Raw genomic sequence first — 21113 nt, 5'->3', positions numbered from 1 at the left:
AATTGATATCCCTGGATAAATGGATTTTCTTAGAGGATAATGAATAAACAAAAATATTTTTTTGTCTGAATTGAGGCATCAACTGCAAACCAGATTAAAATGAAGAACAAGACCATCAATCACTTTAGCTTTGGTTTTTAATGAGGAAAGTAACTACTTGTACTACTTCTATAACGAACAATGGATCCATCAAATAAAATAACATTTGGATTAATGGATAATAAATATTCATAATAAGTTACTAATATTCTTATTAAGTTGGACTGTACAGTGTCTGCCGTAGTACGTGCATACTAGTTTAGCTTTGTTGTGGAAAATGCATCAATAAAATGGCACCCGAAAAGGTATTTTTCAAACATGACACACCTTTAATAAAGGATGCACATACAGCTACACCAACGTCTACATTCTCTTTTGCCTACAGAAGTTTCATTTATATTGTATTTCAATAAGATATCTTGTTCTTTTCTGCAACAAGGTTAAACAATACAAATATAAGGCAAACAGGAAGCAGTTTTAAAACGGACAATCATCGCCATCATGTAGATGACGACACATTTGAAAAACAAGAATTTCAAGCGTGTTTCTTCCTTATACATAAATTAAGTAGGCCTACATCAATGACTTCAGCAGCAGAATCAATTGTCTGATAATACATTTAAAAAAAGCTTGCAGAAATGTAGTCAAAAATAAAAGTAGACGGCCAATATCAAACATGGTCAATTATAATTAAAGTACTAGCACTGGGGATTTCAGCCATAGTTTAAATTTTAAATCTGCATGAATAAATATCACCTTTATCCCCTTAACATGTTGGAACATGAGCTTGAGTGGTTAACAGGATGTAGCACTTGTTTAAAAGGCATACTATGCAATATTTTAATGAAAAAATTAACAATAATCACACAAAAAAAAAACTCTCAATGATCACTTCTGACCCACTAGAATATGTGGTGGTTTGTGTTTATCTGCACAGTCCTCATCTCTCTGACTGTATTTTACATGGTAAAATTTGTTGGTATTGTTTTGGTAAACAGGGATTAAAAGACTAAGGTCTAGGCTCCACCCAAGCTCCTCCCTGCTACTTTGCGGGCCCCACGTGTGCACCCCAGCAACCCTCGCGCTGTTATTGGTTGAGGGTCCAACACTCTCCATGTGCACAGCTCAATCTATTGACGCCTAGAAACACGGAGCAAAAGAAAAGTAAAGAGAGCCAGTCGGGGGCGCAAATAAACACACAACCACACATTCTAGTGAGGTAGAAGTGAACATTGATTCAGATTACTTTTGTGTGACTTTATATAATTTCATTTTAAAAGAAAATGTTACATAGTCAACCTTTAATGTAGGGATCAACACACAGCTGTAAGAGATCTACTCTGGTTTATTGTGTTTTACTGAGAGAACAATTAGTGCCTCAGTTAAGGTTTTAGCTCAGGAAACACACAGAGGCAGTAGTAGTAATAATAAAAAAACCTTGACACCCACAACTTATTCCAAGTTGAACACACAACAACTCGTGTCCATTTGTGCAATCATTACTGTGCATTGATATGTGTTGTTGAAAATTACAAACAAAATATTAAAAGATGCAACAAAAAAAACATTTAGAACCGTACAATCAAAATGTCTGACACTATTAACATTGAGTCAGTTAATACCTTTGCAAACACACAATTTAACTCCAGAGAGACTATTACCTCGTTTCCACCGAGTAGAGCGGGTCGGGTCGGAGCAGTTCGGTCTGGTTATTTTGGCTTTCCATTTGCCAAAAGTTGGGTAGGGTACTGATATAAGCGAGCCTAACCGCTCTAAGCCGCTCCAATTTTCAGTACTCCTCCGTTGGGGTACCAGCCGCCTGAAAGGGTGCCGAAAAGGTGGAGCTACACACTACCGTCCATTGATTGGTCGAAAGAATAATTTCCGCCATTTGTAGTCGCCTCGGCAAGAGTGAAGGGTATTGTGTTTTGGCGAAAGATGTGAGCGCAGCACTGTTTATTGTGTGATGTTTTCCCTCGTCATTAAATTAATCAGTGGGCTATACTGTGTCCCACTGCTACGATGTCACGTAGCTGCCACAGCCAGCGCTGTTCGCTCACGGTCTCTGTTGGCTTGCACCGAGCCGTCTCTGAGCATTTACCGGCGTAATACGCTCGCAACATGGGGGGAATAAATAGGGAAGCAGCTGGTTTGACCAAGCAAAAAAGAGAGACCGCCGACTTGACCACAGTTGTTCTACAGCACGATAGTTTGACCCATATCGGCTATCGCAGTCGAGTCTAAACCCCGCCCTACCAGTAAGGGTTGGGTCGGCGGTGGAAACACCAAGAGATTCTTAAAAGCAAGCCGCTCCGACCCACTCTACTCGGTGGAAACGAGGCATATTTGTGCCATCTATAATTTAAGACCCTGACCCTTAACACTGACTGGATTAGGATTGTGTTTAAGTGTTATACATGTAGGCAATGCTATTGAAGAAGAATAGATTATAGTTGATTTTGAGATAATATACCTGGACGCATCAAAATATTTTGATCAGATACCAACCAATTGTCTTTCAAAAAGCTTCTATCTTTATCATAAAAGTTTCTCAACATAAGATTACTTAAGAGTTTTCACTTAAAAGAAATTCCAAATCAAAATGTTCCAAATGTCCCACACAGACACACACACACAGACACAGACACAGACACACACTAGCTTTCACAATGTTCACACCTTGTGTTGACTCAATGGTTCGGCAGAAAGAGCAAATGGAATAAAATCTTCACAGTCAAGGGTCGGATGGTTAGCGTTGTGTGGTGTTTTGTGGAATTATAATTGGTGTACAAGCGATGCCAGCAAAGGATTCTGGGAAGTGCAAATCCCTCTCCCACTCGTCCGTCTCCGTGTTGTACACCTGCACGATGCTTGTGACATTGTTCAGGTGCCAGTTGTAGCCCCCGACGATGTAGATCTTCCTGTCCAGTAAACAGCAGCCTGCCTCAGACTGGCCGGCTCTCATTGGACTCACAGTGGTCCACTGGTCATTCTCTGGAATGTAATACTCCACCGCAAGCACGTCAAAACAACGGTCAACATGGTCCATGCGACCGCCCAGAGCATAAACCCGATCCCTGGCGCTGATCATGGCATGCAAGACTCTGGGTTCATTCATGGGAGCTCGGAAGTCCCACTGGTCTGATATTGGGTCGTAGCAGTGAAGAGTTTTCTTGTCATCCAACGAGACGCCGTAACCCCCGGAGACGTATAGCTTTTCTCCACAGGCGGTCCCTGCATGTCCCCAGATCCTGCGTTTTAATGGTTCCACGTAAGTCCACTCGTTCTTCTTTGGGCAGTACAACTCTACAGATGCCAGACTGCCAGATCGATTGCGCCCTCCGGTGGCATAGAGCTGTCCGCGCAGCACGTTGAGCTGAAACTGGATACGAGCCTCCTGCATAGCGTGGATGCGCAGCCACTTGCTCAGATGCGGGTCGTAGCGGTAACAGCTCTCGACCGCCCCCTCCCCACTGCGGTACTGCAAGTGCTGTCCACCGACCACATACACAAAGTTATCCAGCACAGCGACACAAGCGTGGCTGCACCCAGGCTCCATCTCCGTCATCTCTTTGAACTGACGGGAGGTTGTGTCGGGGAGATGGTACACTTTGGTGCTGACCGTGCGGTCGTTGTCGGTGTACGGCGTCCCGCCAAAGGTGATGAGTGACATGACGTCGGAGCGTATGAGCGTCCTCGAAGACTGCATCTCATGCTGTCGGAAGGGAAGAATCTGGTAGTTGAAGGCCTCGAGGAGAAACTGTCGGCACAGCACGTCCTCCACCATGAAGTCCACCGTCTGAACACGGTCCACCAGCTCCGAGGAGCGCATTAGCGGGAAGCGCACGTGGCAGAGCACGCTGCTGGCTTGAGCCCGGCGAGACCCGGCGTACTGGAGCCATCTGATGGCGGCGTGAAAGAGGTCGATCTCGCTACAGTTCTTCAGTTTGTTGCTCTGCAGGAAGAACACCAGGCGTTCCATGGGGATGTGTAGAAAGTCCTCCTCCTCCGCAATCTGGAGGAAATGGCGGAAGGTGAAGGCGTCCACCGACTCTTTGAGCGAAGACAGGCTGAAGGTGGTGGCCATCTGGCCGATGTGCAGGCACGTCTCCACGCTCATCGCCGACTTGAGGAACTCCTCGCACAACTCCACGACTGGGACCATCTGAAGAAACACAGCTGCTCCAAGCACATCCTGAATACAGTCCAGGTCTAATGTGACTTCCGAACTGTACGCAAAGTCAATAATATGTTTCAGCCCACGGGCGGACAAGCCCTTCAGCTCAATGGTATCTTGATTCGATTCCCTCATGCCTCCGGTGAACATTGCTCTGCAACACAAGATCAAGCCAGTAAATTACATTACAGTTTTATAATTGCATCTCTTCTAAATGTGAGGCACCGATTTAAAATGACCAGAATTGTGTATGACTTTGTGAAAGCACCTATTTCATGTGAAACAGCTTTCTTCTTTCTGGATTATTGTTTTGTTTAAGTAAATTTGGCTTCATTTTTATGTCACCAATTTGTAAATGTATGTTTAATAAATTATCTTTTCTAAGCTTCCTCACTTGCAATTTCTGGAATATATCGTTCTACAACTTCTATAAACAGTAGGATCTATGTACGAATAAATTCAGTAAAACAGTTCACATTAAAGTACTAATGACGGACAACAAGTGTCAGTGAGTGCATCGTTGTGCAATATATTGTGAGTATCAAATTTCACTCACTTACTCTAACAGTGCACTAGGTTTACAGTGCTCTCAGTTTCGAGCATCAGCTAAGTGCTTCCTTTATAACATGTTAATGGGCGGTGCGAAGTCCGCAAATCAGACTGACCTGAAGTAATCACTACAGGCGGCCAGCACAGCTTTGTGAACCTGGAAACGCTCCTCATTGACAGCCAACACGACGTCAAGTAGTTGGCCCTGAGCACGCAAGACCGACAAGCCCTGGAGGAGAATGGCACTGTGGCTTGATGCAGAAAATGTACAGCGCAGGGTGCTATTCTTGTTAGCCATACTGGAAAGAAAAAAAAGGCCTTGTCAGTGAATCAAGGGTTCCTAATTTTATTTATTTTTTCAAATCAAACTTCCTAATTGTTTTACACGTGCTTCAATAATGTTGTGAATATCGTACAAAACAGCAGCAGCTTGTTCCGATGACATTGCACAAAACTTCTTAACTGGGTTTAAACAGACTGAAGGTAAACAGCAGAGGATTGTCTGTAAACGATCTCCAGCATGACTTTGCCCAGAGCTGCCAAACGCACTGCTGCACTCATAGGGGAGACTATCAATATATCAACTATCGATAAAGAGACGTGTTGTTAATGGAATCCCATCACCATTTTCCTTGTGCCTAAAGCAAGAAATATGGTCTCATATGAGCTGAAACAAAGTAACCTGCCCAACAGCTGTAAGGTGTAGACAGCCAACATCTTGTTTTACATTTGTATTTCTCGACATTGGAACTTTGTGCTCAGGTAGATTCGCACAGCAATTTTCTGCCTTGTACAATGAGACCGAAAAATGTCATCCAATCAAATAAAAGGCAGATCAAAGACACATAACACATGCAAGTAATCCCTTTGTTCAAATCCAAAAATGTAATAGTCGGATCACAAATTTAATACAAGGCAAAAAAAAAGGGCCTGAAATATTAAATTAAAATGGAATAACGTGTTGAGGAGATGAAGGACGTGAGTAGGCTACATATTGATCAAAATATAGCCTATCAGTCATGCAGACAGGGCTGATGGCCAAGGTTTAATCAGCATGTCATAGGTTAAGTGATAAAAACCATAGATAGTAGCCTAGATAAAAACAAGTAGGCCTACAGACTGCAGGAACATTTTACTTTCTTTAACATGTTTGTTCAGAATTTTCTATTTTAGCCTGTTTGGCAAAATGTTGCCATTTAGACCTTTTATTTTATTAACTGCACTAACGTTTAAGTGTTTTGTTTGTTCGCTGTTGCAGTTAACGACTAAAGCAGCGTTACTGCATCAACATTGCCTAAACTATTTTAAGAAGACTAAACTAGCCTACTGGTTTAGCTTTTGAAGTAGCCTATAAGGACAGTGCTTTAACCCGGCAGGCTGAGATAAGTAACTTTACTTAATTTCCAAATATATAGTCTAAATCGATAGAGAAAGGGTAGTCTGGAGGCCTGATCAACTCCTCGGTGTTTCCCAGAATTAAGCAGCGACGCCGTGACTCTGCAGCGGCTTCGGGCTGTGCTGCGGTCCCGGGAGCCCGCGGTGGTTTAGTGAGAGGCTCCGCATGAGAGCAGCCCCAACACCGCGGACACACCATATCCCCACCCCGCTTCACTCACCTGTTCGGTGGATGTTGAGGAGCAAAATCCCCGCCATCCGACTCCGCCATCTTCTAGCACAGAGCAACACGCATGGGGCATTTTCAGTTTTGTTACCAGGAGGTCATCGGCACGACTGGCCTTTTCATGGTGTTTTAATAATTCGGAAACATGCTGTTATTCATACACGGAAGGAGAGCAGCCGTCTGCTCGAGTTCCTGCGGTGGACACGGGGATGACCTCTCCTACCAGCTGTTTGCTACACGTCCCTCTTCTGCACTGACTGCGCCCGGCCACTGGGAGGCGCCACTGTTACATCTTTACAGGTGCACTGGAATATTACCACCAATCAGAATCAGGTTTCTTGCCATTAGGCCTATGGTCACGCCACAAGGGATTTGTCGTTGTCCGATGGTGCAAACAATAATCAGATGTGGCCCACACATTTTCAATGGAAAAATAATTATGTAGCCTAGTGTGCAAGGTGAGCAGAATGATAAAAAATTTGCAAATTATCCCAGTTTTCAATTAAGGATAGGCCTGATGTGTGTTATGCAACACAATTATTAAAGGACATATGGTTACTTCAGTAAAAGTGTAAAAAGTATCGTCTTAATTATAAGTAGGCTACTCTTGCTGAAATAATTGTAGCCTACAAAAGCAGTATAGCCTATCAGCAAAATAGTGTGTAAAGTTGTATATTTAAAAAATAAAATAATAATAATAATAATAATAATAATAATAATAATAATAATAATAATAATAATAATAATAATAATAATAATAATAATAATATAATTTTTTAAAGGTAGAATGTCTTTACATAATGTTTTTAATATTGGGTCATTTTGATATATATTCAAAATAACAAAAGGTAAGACAGATGAAGTGTCAAGCTGTGTGAGAAACTAAGAAGCAGTTCATTAGGAAGAATAGTATTATTGACATCTCTCACCTAAATTAGTTTGGTTTGGTTTTCTGTCAATAAGAAATTCCAGTGACTGAAGACAGAACTGAAATGCGCAAAAAATAACCTATTGCCGAACGATGAAATCAACTCTCACTAAGGAAAAGCCACAGCATTAATCTTATAGAGACAAAGAAACGTGAAAATCACAACACAAGCAGGAGCCTATCAAGCAGCGGCGGCTCGCCCATAGAGGGCGATAGGGCGACGCCCTCCTTGAGCCATACCAGCAAAAAAATAAAATATAATAATGATGAAACATTTTTTAATTTTTTTGTATTTCTAATCATAATTTATTATTTCAATACAGTTTTTACCTGCATCTAAGTCTAAATATCATTGTACAATCAGTGTCTGTGCTCTGTACCGTCACTCTGGGGCGATTTCGTGCTGGTTTAAAAGCGCCCTGAGCACTCTCATAGACTTTAAAGAGATCCTATTATACTACTTTTCTGGTCTTAATTTCTTGTTAAAAACTGCTATAGAGCAACCTGACACGAATCACATCACAAAAAACTATGTAGATTTTCGGGACACTCTTCCTCTTACCCCAGCCAGCACAGCAGTCTCTCTCAACACACTGCTTTGAGCTTCTCCGCCCCTCCCCCCCTGCTGCAAACCCCACTCCGTTGTGATTGGTTACCTTCCTTCCAGCAGCGGGAAATTTCAGGAAATTTCCAGGAAGGTGGGGGCATGCAGCCGGAGCTTGCCTGAGCGGCAGCATTACCATTCATGGAAACATGACAGAAACGACCCGAGCGTGACAGAGAAAACCCGGAAATTTGAACAAGTTCGGCTCGACCGGCTGCCATAGTTTTTAGTGCTCTGCATAGCCACCCCAGACGGTCAGCAGGGAATACGTCGAAATGCATGTACGTAATTATTTGATACTCTAGTATGGTTAAACATGACTATAAATCATTATAACAACGTTTATAGGTCATAAAAGTCGAAAAGTATCATTGATCCTCTTTAATGTAAAACTTTTTTTTTCAAACTGCAGGCTTCACAATGCAATCTCTATGGGTTCCGGAGGTGTACTGCTCGCCCTAACGTGTTGTCGTCATACGTACAGTAAACAATTAACCAATTACAGTGACTGATACAGTCACATGTCCGGTCTGCTGCCCAAAGCGGTCAGATTCAAGACCAACATAACTAATATCAACTCAGGCTAGGCTTGGCAAGCTACTTGATCATGTCAAGGACTAGGTCCTTTCCAGACAAAATGTAACCATCAAGCAAAATCTACCAAGATGGATTGGGGGCTCGTTTGAACGGCTAACGAGGCTAGCAGGATGCTAAGGCGCTAACGCTCTGTTCTGCTGCCGCTGCATGATGATTATGGACTGTATACTGGCTTTTTATCCATCTTGATGGCAGCACAGACACCGCATGGATAACTTCGGGTGTCACCCCTATGCATCATTTCTCAGAAAAGGTAAAACAAACATTAAACATCAATCTGCATATGGACGAGCCTGCGCCGTTCAACAGCTGATCCATAGACTGTTTCTAACAGCTGCTGTCCGTCCGAGGCATAAACCTCGCCTACCAAGTAACGGTGCTGTAGACAGCATGGACATATAAAGAAAGGTAGACAGTAGTAATGCAAACCAATGTGATGATTGCACAAATGCTATGCCAGCATCCATTTTTGTTGAATCAGAACACAACTGCCAAGTCAATCAGATTATTGTGATTAATTGTAGAGCAGGTCTCTTCATTTTTAAAGGAAGCCTATCTGAGGAGCACACTGGTAGTCTAGATGACAAGTTATCTGTGATGGCCACAGCCGGATAATTAAATAATTTTAGAGCTAAATTAATTTTATTCAAAAAATTAACTAACTTAATGTCCAAAAATACTGTACAGTACAATGCTTGTCTAATGGTGCCAGAGTGGTTATGCCAGATGAACAGGAAAAACAAACTGTTAAATGCAATATGACATTGTCATATTAGCTATCTGATTTAGGTTCATTTTGGGTCATTTTACCCATCATGGCAACAATTGCCCCCCCCTCAGATTATTGTCAGGAGCCGCCACTGCTATCAAGTTTAATAGTATTCCGAAGGTTAATAAACATGTATGCCTATTGGATGAAACAAAGAATATGTGTTCAGAAAATGTTTTTTTTAACACTCGCCATTGAGCTACATTAAATCTGTTACTACTTGCTGCTAGTTGCTAGTCATCCTCCTCCTCAATGCTTCTCTTGTCCATGTGAACAGTAGTCAGTAGTAACATGTAAAAACCAACCAACATTCTTTCAAACCGAATGTGCATGTGATCTGATCTGAAACTGTATAAAGGGGAAATGGGGAAAACAATGAGGATGTAAGACGTAGAAGTGTTGCGGGAAAAAAAAGTCTCAAGAGCCACAACGCGAGCTGGAAGGGCATGATATTTCAGATTTAAATCGTTTAACCAATCCACTTCAGTATAACTGCTTGCTTCTCCTTCCAATATATTTACAGTTTGTTGATGAGAAGACAGGTGTGATAATGACGTCACAGGCCCCGCTGACTGCCGAACTGTGTCGTCTTACACTGGCCTACACAAGCAGTTTCTCCTCCACGTAACGTGGCTCCTGTGCACTGTCTTGGGTGGGGGTTTGACCTCAGGAGGAAGGAAATTGTAATGGTGTCATGACTCACTGTCTCAATTTCATTTATCGTTTGGGATTTGGTGCATTTGAATTGTTGGTCTTAATAAAATGTAGGTACTGCAGTGATGCCTTTAACTATGCATTGTATTCTACATAACTCATAAAGAGTGTTTCAGTGTTTATTTTAGGGTTACTTTTGGACCATTCAAATATCTATGTTTTGGTAAAAGAAGTATCTTTTAAAGGAGGGCCCATGTGGTGGATTTTGAATGGTTAATACCAGAGTTGCTGAGCAAAGGCCTTTAAATGTTAAGAGGTCACTGTGAGAGACGAAGACAACCTTTTAATAGACGTCTGATGGAATCTCTGAAATAAACCTGAAACATCGAATTGTCAAGCCTCGCCCTTGTCTTGGTCGCCATGGGGAAACAATCGGCTACTACAATAACTTGCAATCAGATTTCATATTTTCTAAATGAAGTGATAGTTAATTTAAACAATTTAACTTATTGAACTGTATCATGAACAAGAGGTCACTCCATCAAAGATTTCCTTCAGTAGGCACCAATGGCCATGGGGGCTACAAACAGGCAAAAGAGCCCGCTACCCCATCCATCACGATGGTCTGCATACAGCTCAGAGAAACACCAAACAGACATAAGTGTCTGTTCCCTGTTGCTGTAGTTTCCATAGTCTCCAACAGTCTTTCTTTGACTGAAGAGAACAAAAACAGTTGTAGGGAAATCAACCTAAAGCAAAAAATAAAATTAACAAAAAGACTTCAAAGACTCGGCACTTTCAGAATGGCTGTGGTGTCTGTCTACAAATGTGTCAGAGGCAACCTCCCCCCGCCCTTATACTTGTGGTTTAGCTGCAGCTCATTTAATCTAAGAGACAATGACATCTTTCTGACATGTCTCAGAAATACGCCTGAGTTCCACGAAGGCAGGTTGAATACATGGACTCTCACACACTGGTGAATTATCCTTCAAGACTTTACACTATACCTCATGGAAACTTTGAGACGCTGCAGTTCACTACATGGATATTTTGTTTTGGTTATCTTCCTTGCAACGGCCAGCAGAGGTAAATAGATACACAAAGAAAAGCATCTGTTTTTCCTCCCCTGCAGTGACCTTGTGGCACCTTTTGGTTTAATCTTATCTTATCTGATCTAAAACACAGTGCAGAATACTAACCAGACGTGTGAAAGTGACAGTTTTTAAAAGTTTAAGTAAAACATCCGGCACAAAAAAGATTTTGGTTAGGATATCAGCATCATGCGGTTTTCACTTTGTTGGGTTTGTTGCGGAAGCCGTTTATCTAACGAAAAATCTCTTTGTTTATTTCTATAACAACAAAGTAAAATCAATGACAACAAATGTGTTAATCCCAAGGATCAGCCTGTGAGGCTCCTTCGAGTCCTCAGTGCTTCAAAAGAACTGCAGACGATGATGAGTACACTTGCGAATGGAGCATGAATAATACCGGTGATGTGACGTTTGACCTTTTCTTTGAGTGAGTATTGCTTACTAAATATGTTCACTTAGATGCTAGACACAATGGAAACAATCTCCTTGTGTTGTCTCTCAGTGTATAAAATGAATGAATGAGGTTATTTCCTAGTCATAAGAAAACTCATGCTGTTTGTCCAACCTATGTAACTTTTTTCTAAATTCTAGAGATCCTAAAGTTTTTTAATATACTAACTATGTCAGGTGGAAATATTAGAGAGATCTCTCTTGAATTAAAGCTGTAATCAGCCGTTTCTAGTGGCCGTAAATGTAGTTGCAGGCACTTCTGGACCAGAGTTTCTTTCAAAACCAACATTATTGACTTTATGAAGTCAGTGTATTGGCAGTTCTTACCAGCAGAATGCTTTCTCTGTGTTCTGATCCAACATTGTGACCCAGAAGTTATGAGTGCAGACAGAGAGAGTCTGTATCGCTATAGCCGTTGGCACTCTGTAGCGACAACACTCGCCCTGGCATCCATGCTGCATTTGTTTGCACATGGAAAACCGGGAACTTCATACACGGCAGCACTCATAGTGTGCAAAATGACCTTTCATCAATTTTGAAAATGTGGGACCTATCACCATGTCTTAAACAAACCATTGACTGAATCTGAATAAAAGACAATAAACTAGATGAAATGCGACAGATTACATCTAAAAGATATGAGAAATATTTGCAGGTTGTGTCCCCTCCACCTCAAAGCTCTACAGTTCTATCCGCAGGGAAAACGTTTTTCGGGGCATTAAGGATACTTGCATGAAGCTCCACGCAGATGCGCTCACCATAGAACGTTCTGTTGACATTTGGGTAAAAGCTCATGTCGGAAGCTCCATCTGCACGTCACACAGGAGTTCTGTTGTACTCGTGGACACAGGTACGGTGCTGCTCTCATATCACCCAATACCACGCAACAAGTAAAATAAAAAAATATTTTCCTGTTTACAGTACATACAGCACAACGTATTTGGCATTTTCTTCAACAGTTAAGTATGAAGCACCACATATCTCTGTGTCTTGGTTGAAAAACAACCTCAGCTTAAACTGGACACCTGCAGAGAACTATCCAGCTTTAGCCGAGGTCTTGTTCAGGCGATTTGGAGACCCCAATGAGTCATGGAATAAAGTAAGGCAGATCTTACTAGATCAGATTGTAAAATGTGAATGTATCTGAAACCGTTTTTTTACGACATAAATGAACATATTTCACTTTGCATCCGTTTAGCTGTTGCAGACAACAACAAATACCACCAATGAAAGTTTAAAGCGTGAGTATATCATGTGTTATATCGTTTGTATTTTGGATCTTTTGAATGAAAAGTTATCTTTGTATACTTTTCTGTGCTTTTTGGGGATTTATCACTGAGATACACTGAAGGATCATTCCTGTAGTTTTGTTTTGTTTTAACCAAACTGATTTAATTGGTCTTAAAATTATTTTTTATTTTTATGTCTACTGACTGACTGACTACTGTACATCATTTATGCTAATGCTGGGAGATTGCTGTAATCCATTTCAGGCTCCCATGAAAATACCTTAAAGGTGAAGTTTATTTATGTTAATATAAGTGTTAAATCGCTCTTTATTAATACAGTGATTACTTACCTAATGTGCGCGTTTCATAAAGCCGATCTCTCAGTCAACTGCTTTGCATGTAATCGGCAAATAAACTTATTGGAGTATCCCGCAATTTTTATCCAATCAGAAGAGAGAACGCTACAAACCGACACCCGTCTCACTCATACATACTATATACACTCCATGGGCTCACTGACGGTGCACGCCAGAGCAACAGATGGGTGAATGTGTATGCGCCTACAATGGCGGAGCAGGTAAAAATCCTTCCCAATGTCTGTTTTGATGGTTTTTATCATGTTTTATCACACTTATGGATCTGAGATGATGCTAGATAACTCGCTGCTTGAAGACCGCAGTGCATTAATGTGGTGACGTAGGGACGAGCGAGGGACTGCTAACTGACAGGAAGTTAACTAAAAGAACCATTCCGCTTACAGCACCTTTAACCAACAGTGCATTGGTCTGTCTCTCAACACTTACTTCTTTCTCACTTCACTGCCTGTCGGAGGCTCTCAGCCCAACGCCTTATTCCATCGTTATTTCAATCATTCCTACTGAAGATCTTTCCATGTGATTTGTTGCCTTACAGCCCGATCAGTCATGCTAGAGGGTGACAAAACATTGATTTTCACTCTTAAGTGACCCATTGAAAAGTAAACATTTACGAAATGTTTTTATTCTTCTCTTCTTTTTTTATCCAAACAGATCAGGTCTGCATTGTGAACCTTTTGAAGAATTCAGTGTACAAGGTTAAAATCCGACAGCAGTCCACACAGGCCCTTAACCCACTGTGGAGCGGCTGGTCTCCAGTTGTGACTGTTCCTGCAGGTACAGTCGTAGGTTTGAGTCGTATTGGTTTGTACTTTGGATTTAATTCCACTGTTCTCATTGAAATAATTTGTGGTAATTAAAACGATACACACAAAAAAGGGAAATGTAAAATAATTTTAAAGAAGCACTAGGCCTTGTGTAAAATCTCCAGCACAAACCCCAATCACAAAGTATTACTGCATCAGAGAATAGCCCACTGGCTGATATCTGTGACTGGGGTTTCAGGCATGACTACTGCGCTAAAATGGCTTGAGCACATTGGATATCAAAAACCCAAACTCAGTTATCTCTTTGAATTAAATCCACATCACAACAAAAGGGCTAGGCTTCTCACGTATATGATTCTGCTTTTTACTGCAGAACTCGAAGAAAAACTTGAAGTCGTCAACACAACAGGACTTGGAAACGGCACTCGAACAGTGACACTAACTTGGAAGGTAAGCCGGTGAAGGTAAAACAACTCCAAATTATGACGGTGTATATTTAGAATTTTATTTTAAAGAACTGAATTTATTTTGAGTTGATTATATTTAGCAATACAATTACAGTATTACAAAATGTGGTGGGTTTGAAACTAGAATTTGGATCTTTAATGTCCAATGTGCATTAGTACACAAGGAGTTAGGCTCTGATGATTTGATTTAGCTGTTTTGGGAGGTTTTTATGAGTAGGCCCTCAGTCGAAGGGGAGGAAAATATAGACTTTATACAACCCCAATTCCGAAAAAGTTGGGACGTTATGTGCAATGTGTTTATATTTTTTTGTAAATATACACAAACATACCATTTTAAATTGCAACACGTTTAAAAAAAGTTGGCATTCAAAGATTAAGATTAAGATACGAGCAGTTCTGGATAAAAAGCAGATACAGTCAGTGTATAAGTACAGGGATACTATTACACTAGAGTACAACTGCTATATGCATCTACTCCGACCACCTCTGCAGCTAACGATAGCAAAAAAAAAATCTAAAATCAAACTGATTTAGCTAAAAAGTTAACTTTTTTGGACTTTGCATTTGCGCTTATTTACCGTTTTTACTCCCAGGCTAGGTCACCCCATCATAGTTGATACTGTAGTATGTTAACGAAGCTCTCTTCTGCTCCTCAGCCGGTGCCAGATGCAGCAGCGTTCACAGGAGTGAATTACTCTGTGGTAGACACGCAGTCTTCACGTGGATGTTCCTGTGTAGATTCCACATCCATCCAAGCCCAACATTACATTACTTATGTTTCCTACTCTGTTGTCAATATCTCTGTCATCGCAAAGAACAGCGCAGGGTCATCCCCGCCAGCGGTCTTAGAATTAGGCCTACCTGCCGAAGCTACTGCAAGTTTAAAAGGTTGACCAAAGAGTCTTTGTCACCAATCATGTAGGCTCATTTTATCCTGAACTATACCATAAAGGCTGTTCCTTTTCTCACCCTGACAGCTTGCGATACAACATTACTAGGACTGCTGGCCAGAAAAAGAAGAAAGAAAACTTGCCTTGAGTTTTACGAGCTCCACGACGAGCTTCAAGAGGGAGATCTAAGGCCAGCAAATGTGATCACTGTAACATCAAAAGACAGTAGGCCTAAAAAAATACAAAGAAGTAAGTTGTATTTCAAGAACTTTCAACCACACAACTTAATTCACTCTGAAGAGGGAAAGGCTAATCCCTGGCCTTATTTGCACCAACATATATGCAGACAAAGGCCTACAAGAGCAAAAAGATTATTTTCACTAGTATTTACATTTATTCCCCGCAATGGAAATTCCCCCTAATGTCTGTTGGTCTCCAAGTCTTCTCAGCTTTTCATTTGTCGTTTTTAGTTGTTTTATTAATCTCATCTTCTTCATGTTGCGGCACCCTTGTATTTAAATTGTTTACTATGTATTTCTTTTACAGACATGAAGGACTATGTTCGATACCTTTACTTTGAAAACAAATGTAATGGATGGAAACCACAGACAGTTAAAATGTGCCTCGTTTATAAAAGAGAGGGTGGTAAGTGTCTTTATATCAAATTCGTATACACAAAGAGTGTGACAGCTTTGTCACTTGAAGATGTCTTTTTTGGATATTTGCTAAAACACATAACCCTCACCTACTGTCCTAAAGGCCATTATCTCTCGCCAATTCTGACACCTAAATTCAGTTATTGGCCAATAAAAAATCTGTACATCCCAGCTCACTGTGTGGTACATGACGTCAAATAAGAAATGGTGTTTCATTTGTCTCATGTCTATTGAGCAGTGTTATGGTGATAGCACCAATTCAGTGCAGATTGGTGCATCAGGGTCAAACTAGAACACAGCTAAGTTTGAAAAAAAGAAAAAGAGTTGATTTTTCTCTTCAGTTCCTAGTAAAGCGCCTCAGGACTTTGTTGCTTACGGTGAAACACACAATTCTGCTGACCTGTCTTGGAAAGCGATTCCCACTGTGGACCGGCGAGGCTTCCTCACACACTACAGCCTCTGCAGTGCGAAAATCAATTCACAGGATGAGCCCCAAGGTGAGAAATCCCCCTTTTTACCTTTTTAGTCATCTGTAGCTTTGTCTTTTTTTTTTTTTCTTACAAAACCAAACGTTTTGCAGAACCAACAAACAGGACACACATATACTTTAATCTACAACATTTCACCGTCTTCTATTACTTTAAAGTAGGCTACCTCAGGAAATGAAACTTACCAATAACGCATCAACATGTGTTTAGCTGTTGTGACAACTTCCTGTGTTTGTTTTTACTGGGTATAAGGACAGAGTATTTCTGTACAGATTGTAAAGCCCACTGAGGGAAATGGCTATTTGTGATGTTGGGCTTTATAAATAAAACTGATTTGATTTGATCTGTGAGCTTTTGCCCATGTCTCATTTCTTCAGAGTGCCACAACATTTCAGCCTCGCTGACAAAATACCGCCTGGAAAACTTGAAACAGGCCACCAAATACAACATCAGCCTGTCCGGAGTGACACAAATTGGAGACGGACTTAAAGCGACAGTCATTATCAACACATTGCCAGAAAAGCCAATGAATGGTATAAATAACTATGATGTTTTTTAAAGTTAAAATGGTTCAATGGAGCGTTTTTTTCCAAATGTGGTTGCTTACACATTTTCTTTCCAATATTTTCCTCTCCTCCCCACAAATAGTGTTGTGGAGTCTCGGCTTGCTGCTAGTTTTCTTTTTAATCTCAACAATTTGCACCTGTATCTTGAAGAGGTAGGTGACTTCTGCACGACATATTCTACGTACAAAATGCAGGGTGTTTGAGCTATAAAACCTCTTTCCCACCGAATTCAAAGTATGAATAATGCCTCTCATACATATAAAATTGTTCTCTTTCAAATTATTCTGATGGCTGAAGTTTTTGTGTGCTGGAAGATTTAACATTAGTGTAGTCTGTGTGTTGCTTTTATTCAGCAAGAGCTACATTTTTTCAAAATAAATTCCATATAGAAATTGAGTTTGGGTTGTCTGAGTTGCTGTTTTATGGATTTTTTAAAAACCTTTTTTTTAAATCTGCTCTAATACACAGAATCAAAAATAGGTTCTTCCCTCCTGTGCCAAGACCTGTTATTCAAGATTTCACCTCTTATCCAACAGAGAGTCAGGTAAGAGACAACGTTACCTAGGATCTCAAGCTGTTTTTGCTCTCTCTGAAACCCTGTTAGTCATTTATGCAAGGTAGAAGTTCTCTGTGAATGAAGGGAAGTTGACTAAGGACTTGCGCTCTTCTCACACATACAAGTATAGAAACAGAACAGAGAAGAACTTTTTCTTTCGATTTCAATTTCATTTTTTCCTTTACTTAAAACCACAACCTCGGTAGAGAACAAAAACACTTAAAAAAAACTAAACTACACATTCACACCATTCTCTGTGAATGTGGCCTACAACAGGAGATACTGGAGAGGAAGGAGGTGGTGCATGAGCTGACTCTTCACCAGCTTCAGCCAGAGGTAAAGTCTCTCCCCGAGGTCACAGAGGAAACCACTTTCTGTGGAGGTGAGTGGGACCAAGGCACTGACCAGGACCTTGAGGGCGAGGAGGGCCATTCAAAGGTGTCAGGAGAAGGAACCAGTGACGGCAGTGTGTGCTCTATAGATCAGGCCCTGAGGAGCTCCAGGGAAGAAGAAAGAACGGATCTCGAACCAGAGGACAATGAGATCACCATGCTGATATACAGGAATGGTTTGGTCTTTGATGTGAAGACAGACTCGCCCTGAAACGGATTTCACTTTTTTTTTTAAATGTAACCTCAGTCACAAAATTGCACGAATGTATCGGGTTTACATGGACCAATTCTTAACTTTTTTTGAAGTACTTTTTTAACGTATATTGTCTTTTTGTAATTTTGGATGAAAAAACTATCGGTGTAATAAACTTGTTATGAGGAAAATATTAGTTTTCTTCACATTTGTTGAATTTGACATGTGACATATTTTGCCGGTGACATTTTTTTTTGTCAACGCACAATGTCAACAATTCCTATTTTTCTAAAAGGTATTCTAAACCAGCAAATTCTGGTACAAATTTTTTATTTAAATTTTTTTCTGTCAATATTCTGTGTTTTAGAACAAAACTCCACGAAGTTGACATTTAAGATTCTCAAATATATTGAAATAAATCTAAATGTCTCACTTAATAACTGGTAGTTTATTCATTTTTAAAGGCAGCATAGTGGTTGCCCTTATTTTAAAATCAATTGTCTTAAGATTTTTATTTTTATAAGATTATTACATTTACTTGACGCAAAGAGCTAAGTCGTCACAGTCGGATTTTCTTTACAATATTAAACTCAAACAAAACTACAAAATATAGTAAAAAAAAACAGCTACAACATCAATGTGCAAATAAAATCAGTTTTTCTGTAAAGAGAGCCCATTGTTGGTCACTGTAAACCTGAGACTGAGACAACAGAGAAGCTGAACAGCACAAATTGCAACCTTTCAAAAGCAGAGCATGTGACAGGAAGTGGTCACAACGAAAAAAACAATGACCTTAAAAAGAAACCCAAAAGGTAGCTGATGCAGAGTGAAATGCTACATTACTCATTACCAAAGAGTATTCTGTGGTGTTCCAATCTACCTTGTTCAACCGTTGATTTGTAAGAAGTGATGACTTACAGCAGTTTCCCGGCAGAGAAGAAAGGGTCTTCTTCCTGGTTCCTATTGTTCGGTCGTGGCGTAGGCTACCTGAGGAAAGTGAAATCAGCAACAACCCCTCTCCATTGTTTTGCATGTGAGCCATTCAAAGTTTCATCTTAGACCACATGAACAATAAAACCACCTGTCCTAACCGCAGACATCTGATAAACTTGATGTGTGGGAGAGAAATGAATGCAAACAGATACTAGAGTATTTTTTCTGTTATGGATAACAAAAACAAAATAGTTTGAGTTAATTTTATCAACATTTATTTAGCCTGAGCCTGCCTAGATTTTATAAAGCGTTAACACAGTGTTTAAAGAAGGATATTTATAGGCTACTATTCCTCCATTGTTTGATAAAACAACAACAGTCTGAGAAGCATGATAGGGCACGATGTTGGTGCCAATAAAAGAATAATTCTACATTTACTTTATTTTCTTTCACAGAGAGATTTAAATGAGAAAATTGGTACTGGTCCTAACTTTACAGTAAGTAAATATGAAATAAATGGGCAGTTAGTTTAGCTACTTCACCAGGAAGTTACTGTTTCATAAACCAAGTTATAGGCTAGTCAGTTACATAAACAACCGCAAAACCACATTTAAAAAAAATATATATTTATCAAACATAGGGCCCACAGATATAATACAACGTGGGTCCTGCTGCTGTACACAACAACAGTGAAACAGCAACTTTTAAGGTAGTTTTTCTAACTTCAAAAAGTAGGATGCAATTTCCCTGAGCGGAAAGGTTGATTATTCAGTTATGAGAATTTACCTTTGAAAATGTTCACTTTCTGACATTCCAAAAGTTACATAGTGCACCTTTAAGACTGACATACTTCAAGGGTTTGCTTTGTGATACATTTTGTAACACAGGTTGTCCAGCAGATGGCAGATTTGATGACTGCTGAATTGTTTTATTATGGGTATCATACTGCTAGATCTGGTGTGGTCTGGCTGCGTGAGAGACTAGTGGGTAGATTCAGAGTTATCAATAGTTTTTGGTTTTGGATAACTCAATAAGAATCAGTGGGGGCAAGTGCTTTAAAAAAAACTCTGTTAGATCCCTACATTTTGTTTGTGGATTAACATAGAAAAGATCAATATCATGCAAATGTTTAAAATGTTAAGGTTTTAAAGGTGTATATTTAGGCCATATCCAAACAGTGTCCAATAATCCATGTGTTTAAACCTTTTATTCATACATTTCCACCAATTTCTCATTATTTTAAAGCAATATATAAATACATTCATATAATCCCATGAATAGATTTCCTCTGCATCAGCCAAATCGACTCCCTGAACAGTGTATTCAGTTTGTGTAGGTTTCTCATCTGTGCTGTTACTCACTTCCACCAGGGGGCAGTGCCAGCTGGAGTTTTGTCTTATTACGAAATAATCTTAGTTGAACAACAAACAAATAAATACCCCAAATTACCATGCAAATTACCCATATCCCTCTTCAGATATACATAACATAAAAAAGTGAAAAGTTAGAGCAATGGTCCAGAGGTATACAGTATATTTCACAGATGGCTTGCAAGTAGTTTAGACAAGAATCTCAATCTCAGTGTTTTTAAGGGGACACATAGGCAGCGGAGGGTGACATTTAATTCACAATGAAGGCACACTTAGATAATAAACCAGAGCATTTCATATTTGTTTTATTTCAGGTACTTTTAATTCATTTTTAATTTAATTCAATAAATCTTTGAAATAGTCCAGGGAACATTTAAAAGCCCTTGGAAGTGAATAGTTGATTGTCCTCTTTCCATGTAAGACATGAAACACACAGGACATCTACTCACATCAGTTCCATAGCCTATGTGCTTTTACTGTTGTCACAAATCAAAATGTCTGCTGTGAAGAAGGTCGGAAGCCGGCAACAGCATGCTCGTAAATTGTTTTTGATTCCGTTATCCTGAGATGAGAAATCTTGTTTCCAGTCATTACTTATAGGTCCTCTTCAGATCACACTTGATTTTGTTAGACTCCATGATAACTTGCTGTACTGTAAAGGAAGAGTCTTAACTAAACATTAAGTCAAGAAATTTGCTTGTAATGTCCGTTAAGTCAAACAATCACATTAAATCTGACATTTCATTGTTAAAT

The 21113-nt window shown here is 40.0% G+C and overlaps 2 protein-coding genes across 4 annotated transcripts; one reads left to right on the top strand and one right to left on the bottom strand.

Annotated features, from left to right (window-relative positions):
- Positions 1–340: 340 nt before the first annotated feature.
- klhl26 (kelch-like family member 26) lies at positions 341–6617 on the bottom strand. Of its 2 annotated transcripts, XM_080032271.1 has the most exons (3): positions 6382–6617; positions 4882–5064; positions 341–4370 (listed from the first exon to the last, which is right to left on the bottom strand). In XM_080032271.1, exons 1-3 carry the CDS (start codon positions 6429–6431, stop codon positions 2789–2791), a joined length of 1815 nt encoding a protein of 604 aa, XP_079888397.1. In that variant the 5' UTR covers positions 6432–6617; the 3' UTR covers positions 341–2788. The 2 variants fall into 2 exon arrangements, with proteins under 2 accessions (XP_079888397.1, XP_079888398.1); XM_080032272.1 differs by lacking the exon at positions 4882–5064.
- A 4282-nt stretch (positions 6618–10899) lies between these two features.
- On the top strand, positions 10900–18141 carry il12rb1 (interleukin 12 receptor subunit beta 1). Of its 2 annotated transcripts, none has more exons than XM_080033181.1 (15): positions 10900–11024; positions 11336–11456; positions 12178–12329; positions 12439–12578; positions 12678–12720; positions 13737–13859; positions 14223–14299; positions 14973–15204; positions 15294–15455; positions 15753–15851; positions 16204–16359; positions 16728–16883; positions 16999–17068; positions 17385–17460; positions 17749–18141. In XM_080033181.1, the coding sequence occupies exons 1-15, from the start codon at positions 10949–10951 to the stop codon at positions 18073–18075; spliced, it is 2010 nt and encodes a 669-aa protein (XP_079889307.1). In that variant the 5' UTR covers positions 10900–10948; the 3' UTR covers positions 18076–18141. The 2 variants fall into 2 exon arrangements, with proteins under 2 accessions (XP_079889307.1, XP_079889306.1); XM_080033180.1 differs by having other exon boundaries at positions 12166–12329.
- Positions 18142–21113: the final 2972 nt, after the last annotated feature.

This window comes from Ammodytes marinus, assembly GCF_949987685.1.
Source record: "Ammodytes marinus genome assembly, chromosome: 8".
NCBI classification, from domain to species: Eukaryota; Metazoa; Chordata; class Actinopteri; order Uranoscopiformes; family Ammodytidae; genus Ammodytes; species Ammodytes marinus.
The sequence above is the reverse complement of the archived record's forward strand: the minus strand, read 5'-3'. Positions and strand labels throughout refer to the sequence as shown.

Coding starts and splice junctions, on each gene's coding strand:
- il12rb1 (XM_080033180.1), top strand. CDS start 10,949: ATGGAAACTTTGAGACGCTGCAGTTCACTACATGGATATTTTGTTTTG. Junction 12,330..12,438: donor TGTTGTACTCGTGGACACAG/GTACGGTGCTGC, acceptor TTTCTTCAACAG/TTAAGTATGAAGCACCACAT. Junction 16,360..16,727: donor TTCACAGGATGAGCCCCAAG/GTGAGAAATCCC, acceptor TCATTTCTTCAG/AGTGCCACAACATTTCAGCC.
- klhl26 (XM_080032271.1), bottom strand. CDS start 6,431: ATGGCGGAGTCGGATGGCGGGGATTTTGCTCCTCAACATCCACCGAAC. Junction 5,065..6,381: donor CCTCAACATCCACCGAACAG/GTGAGTGAAGCG, acceptor TTTTCTTTCCAG/TATGGCTAACAAGAATAGCA. Junction 4,371..4,881: donor GCCTGTAGTGATTACTTCAG/GTCAGTCTGATT, acceptor CTTGTGTTGCAG/AGCAATGTTCACCGGAGGCA.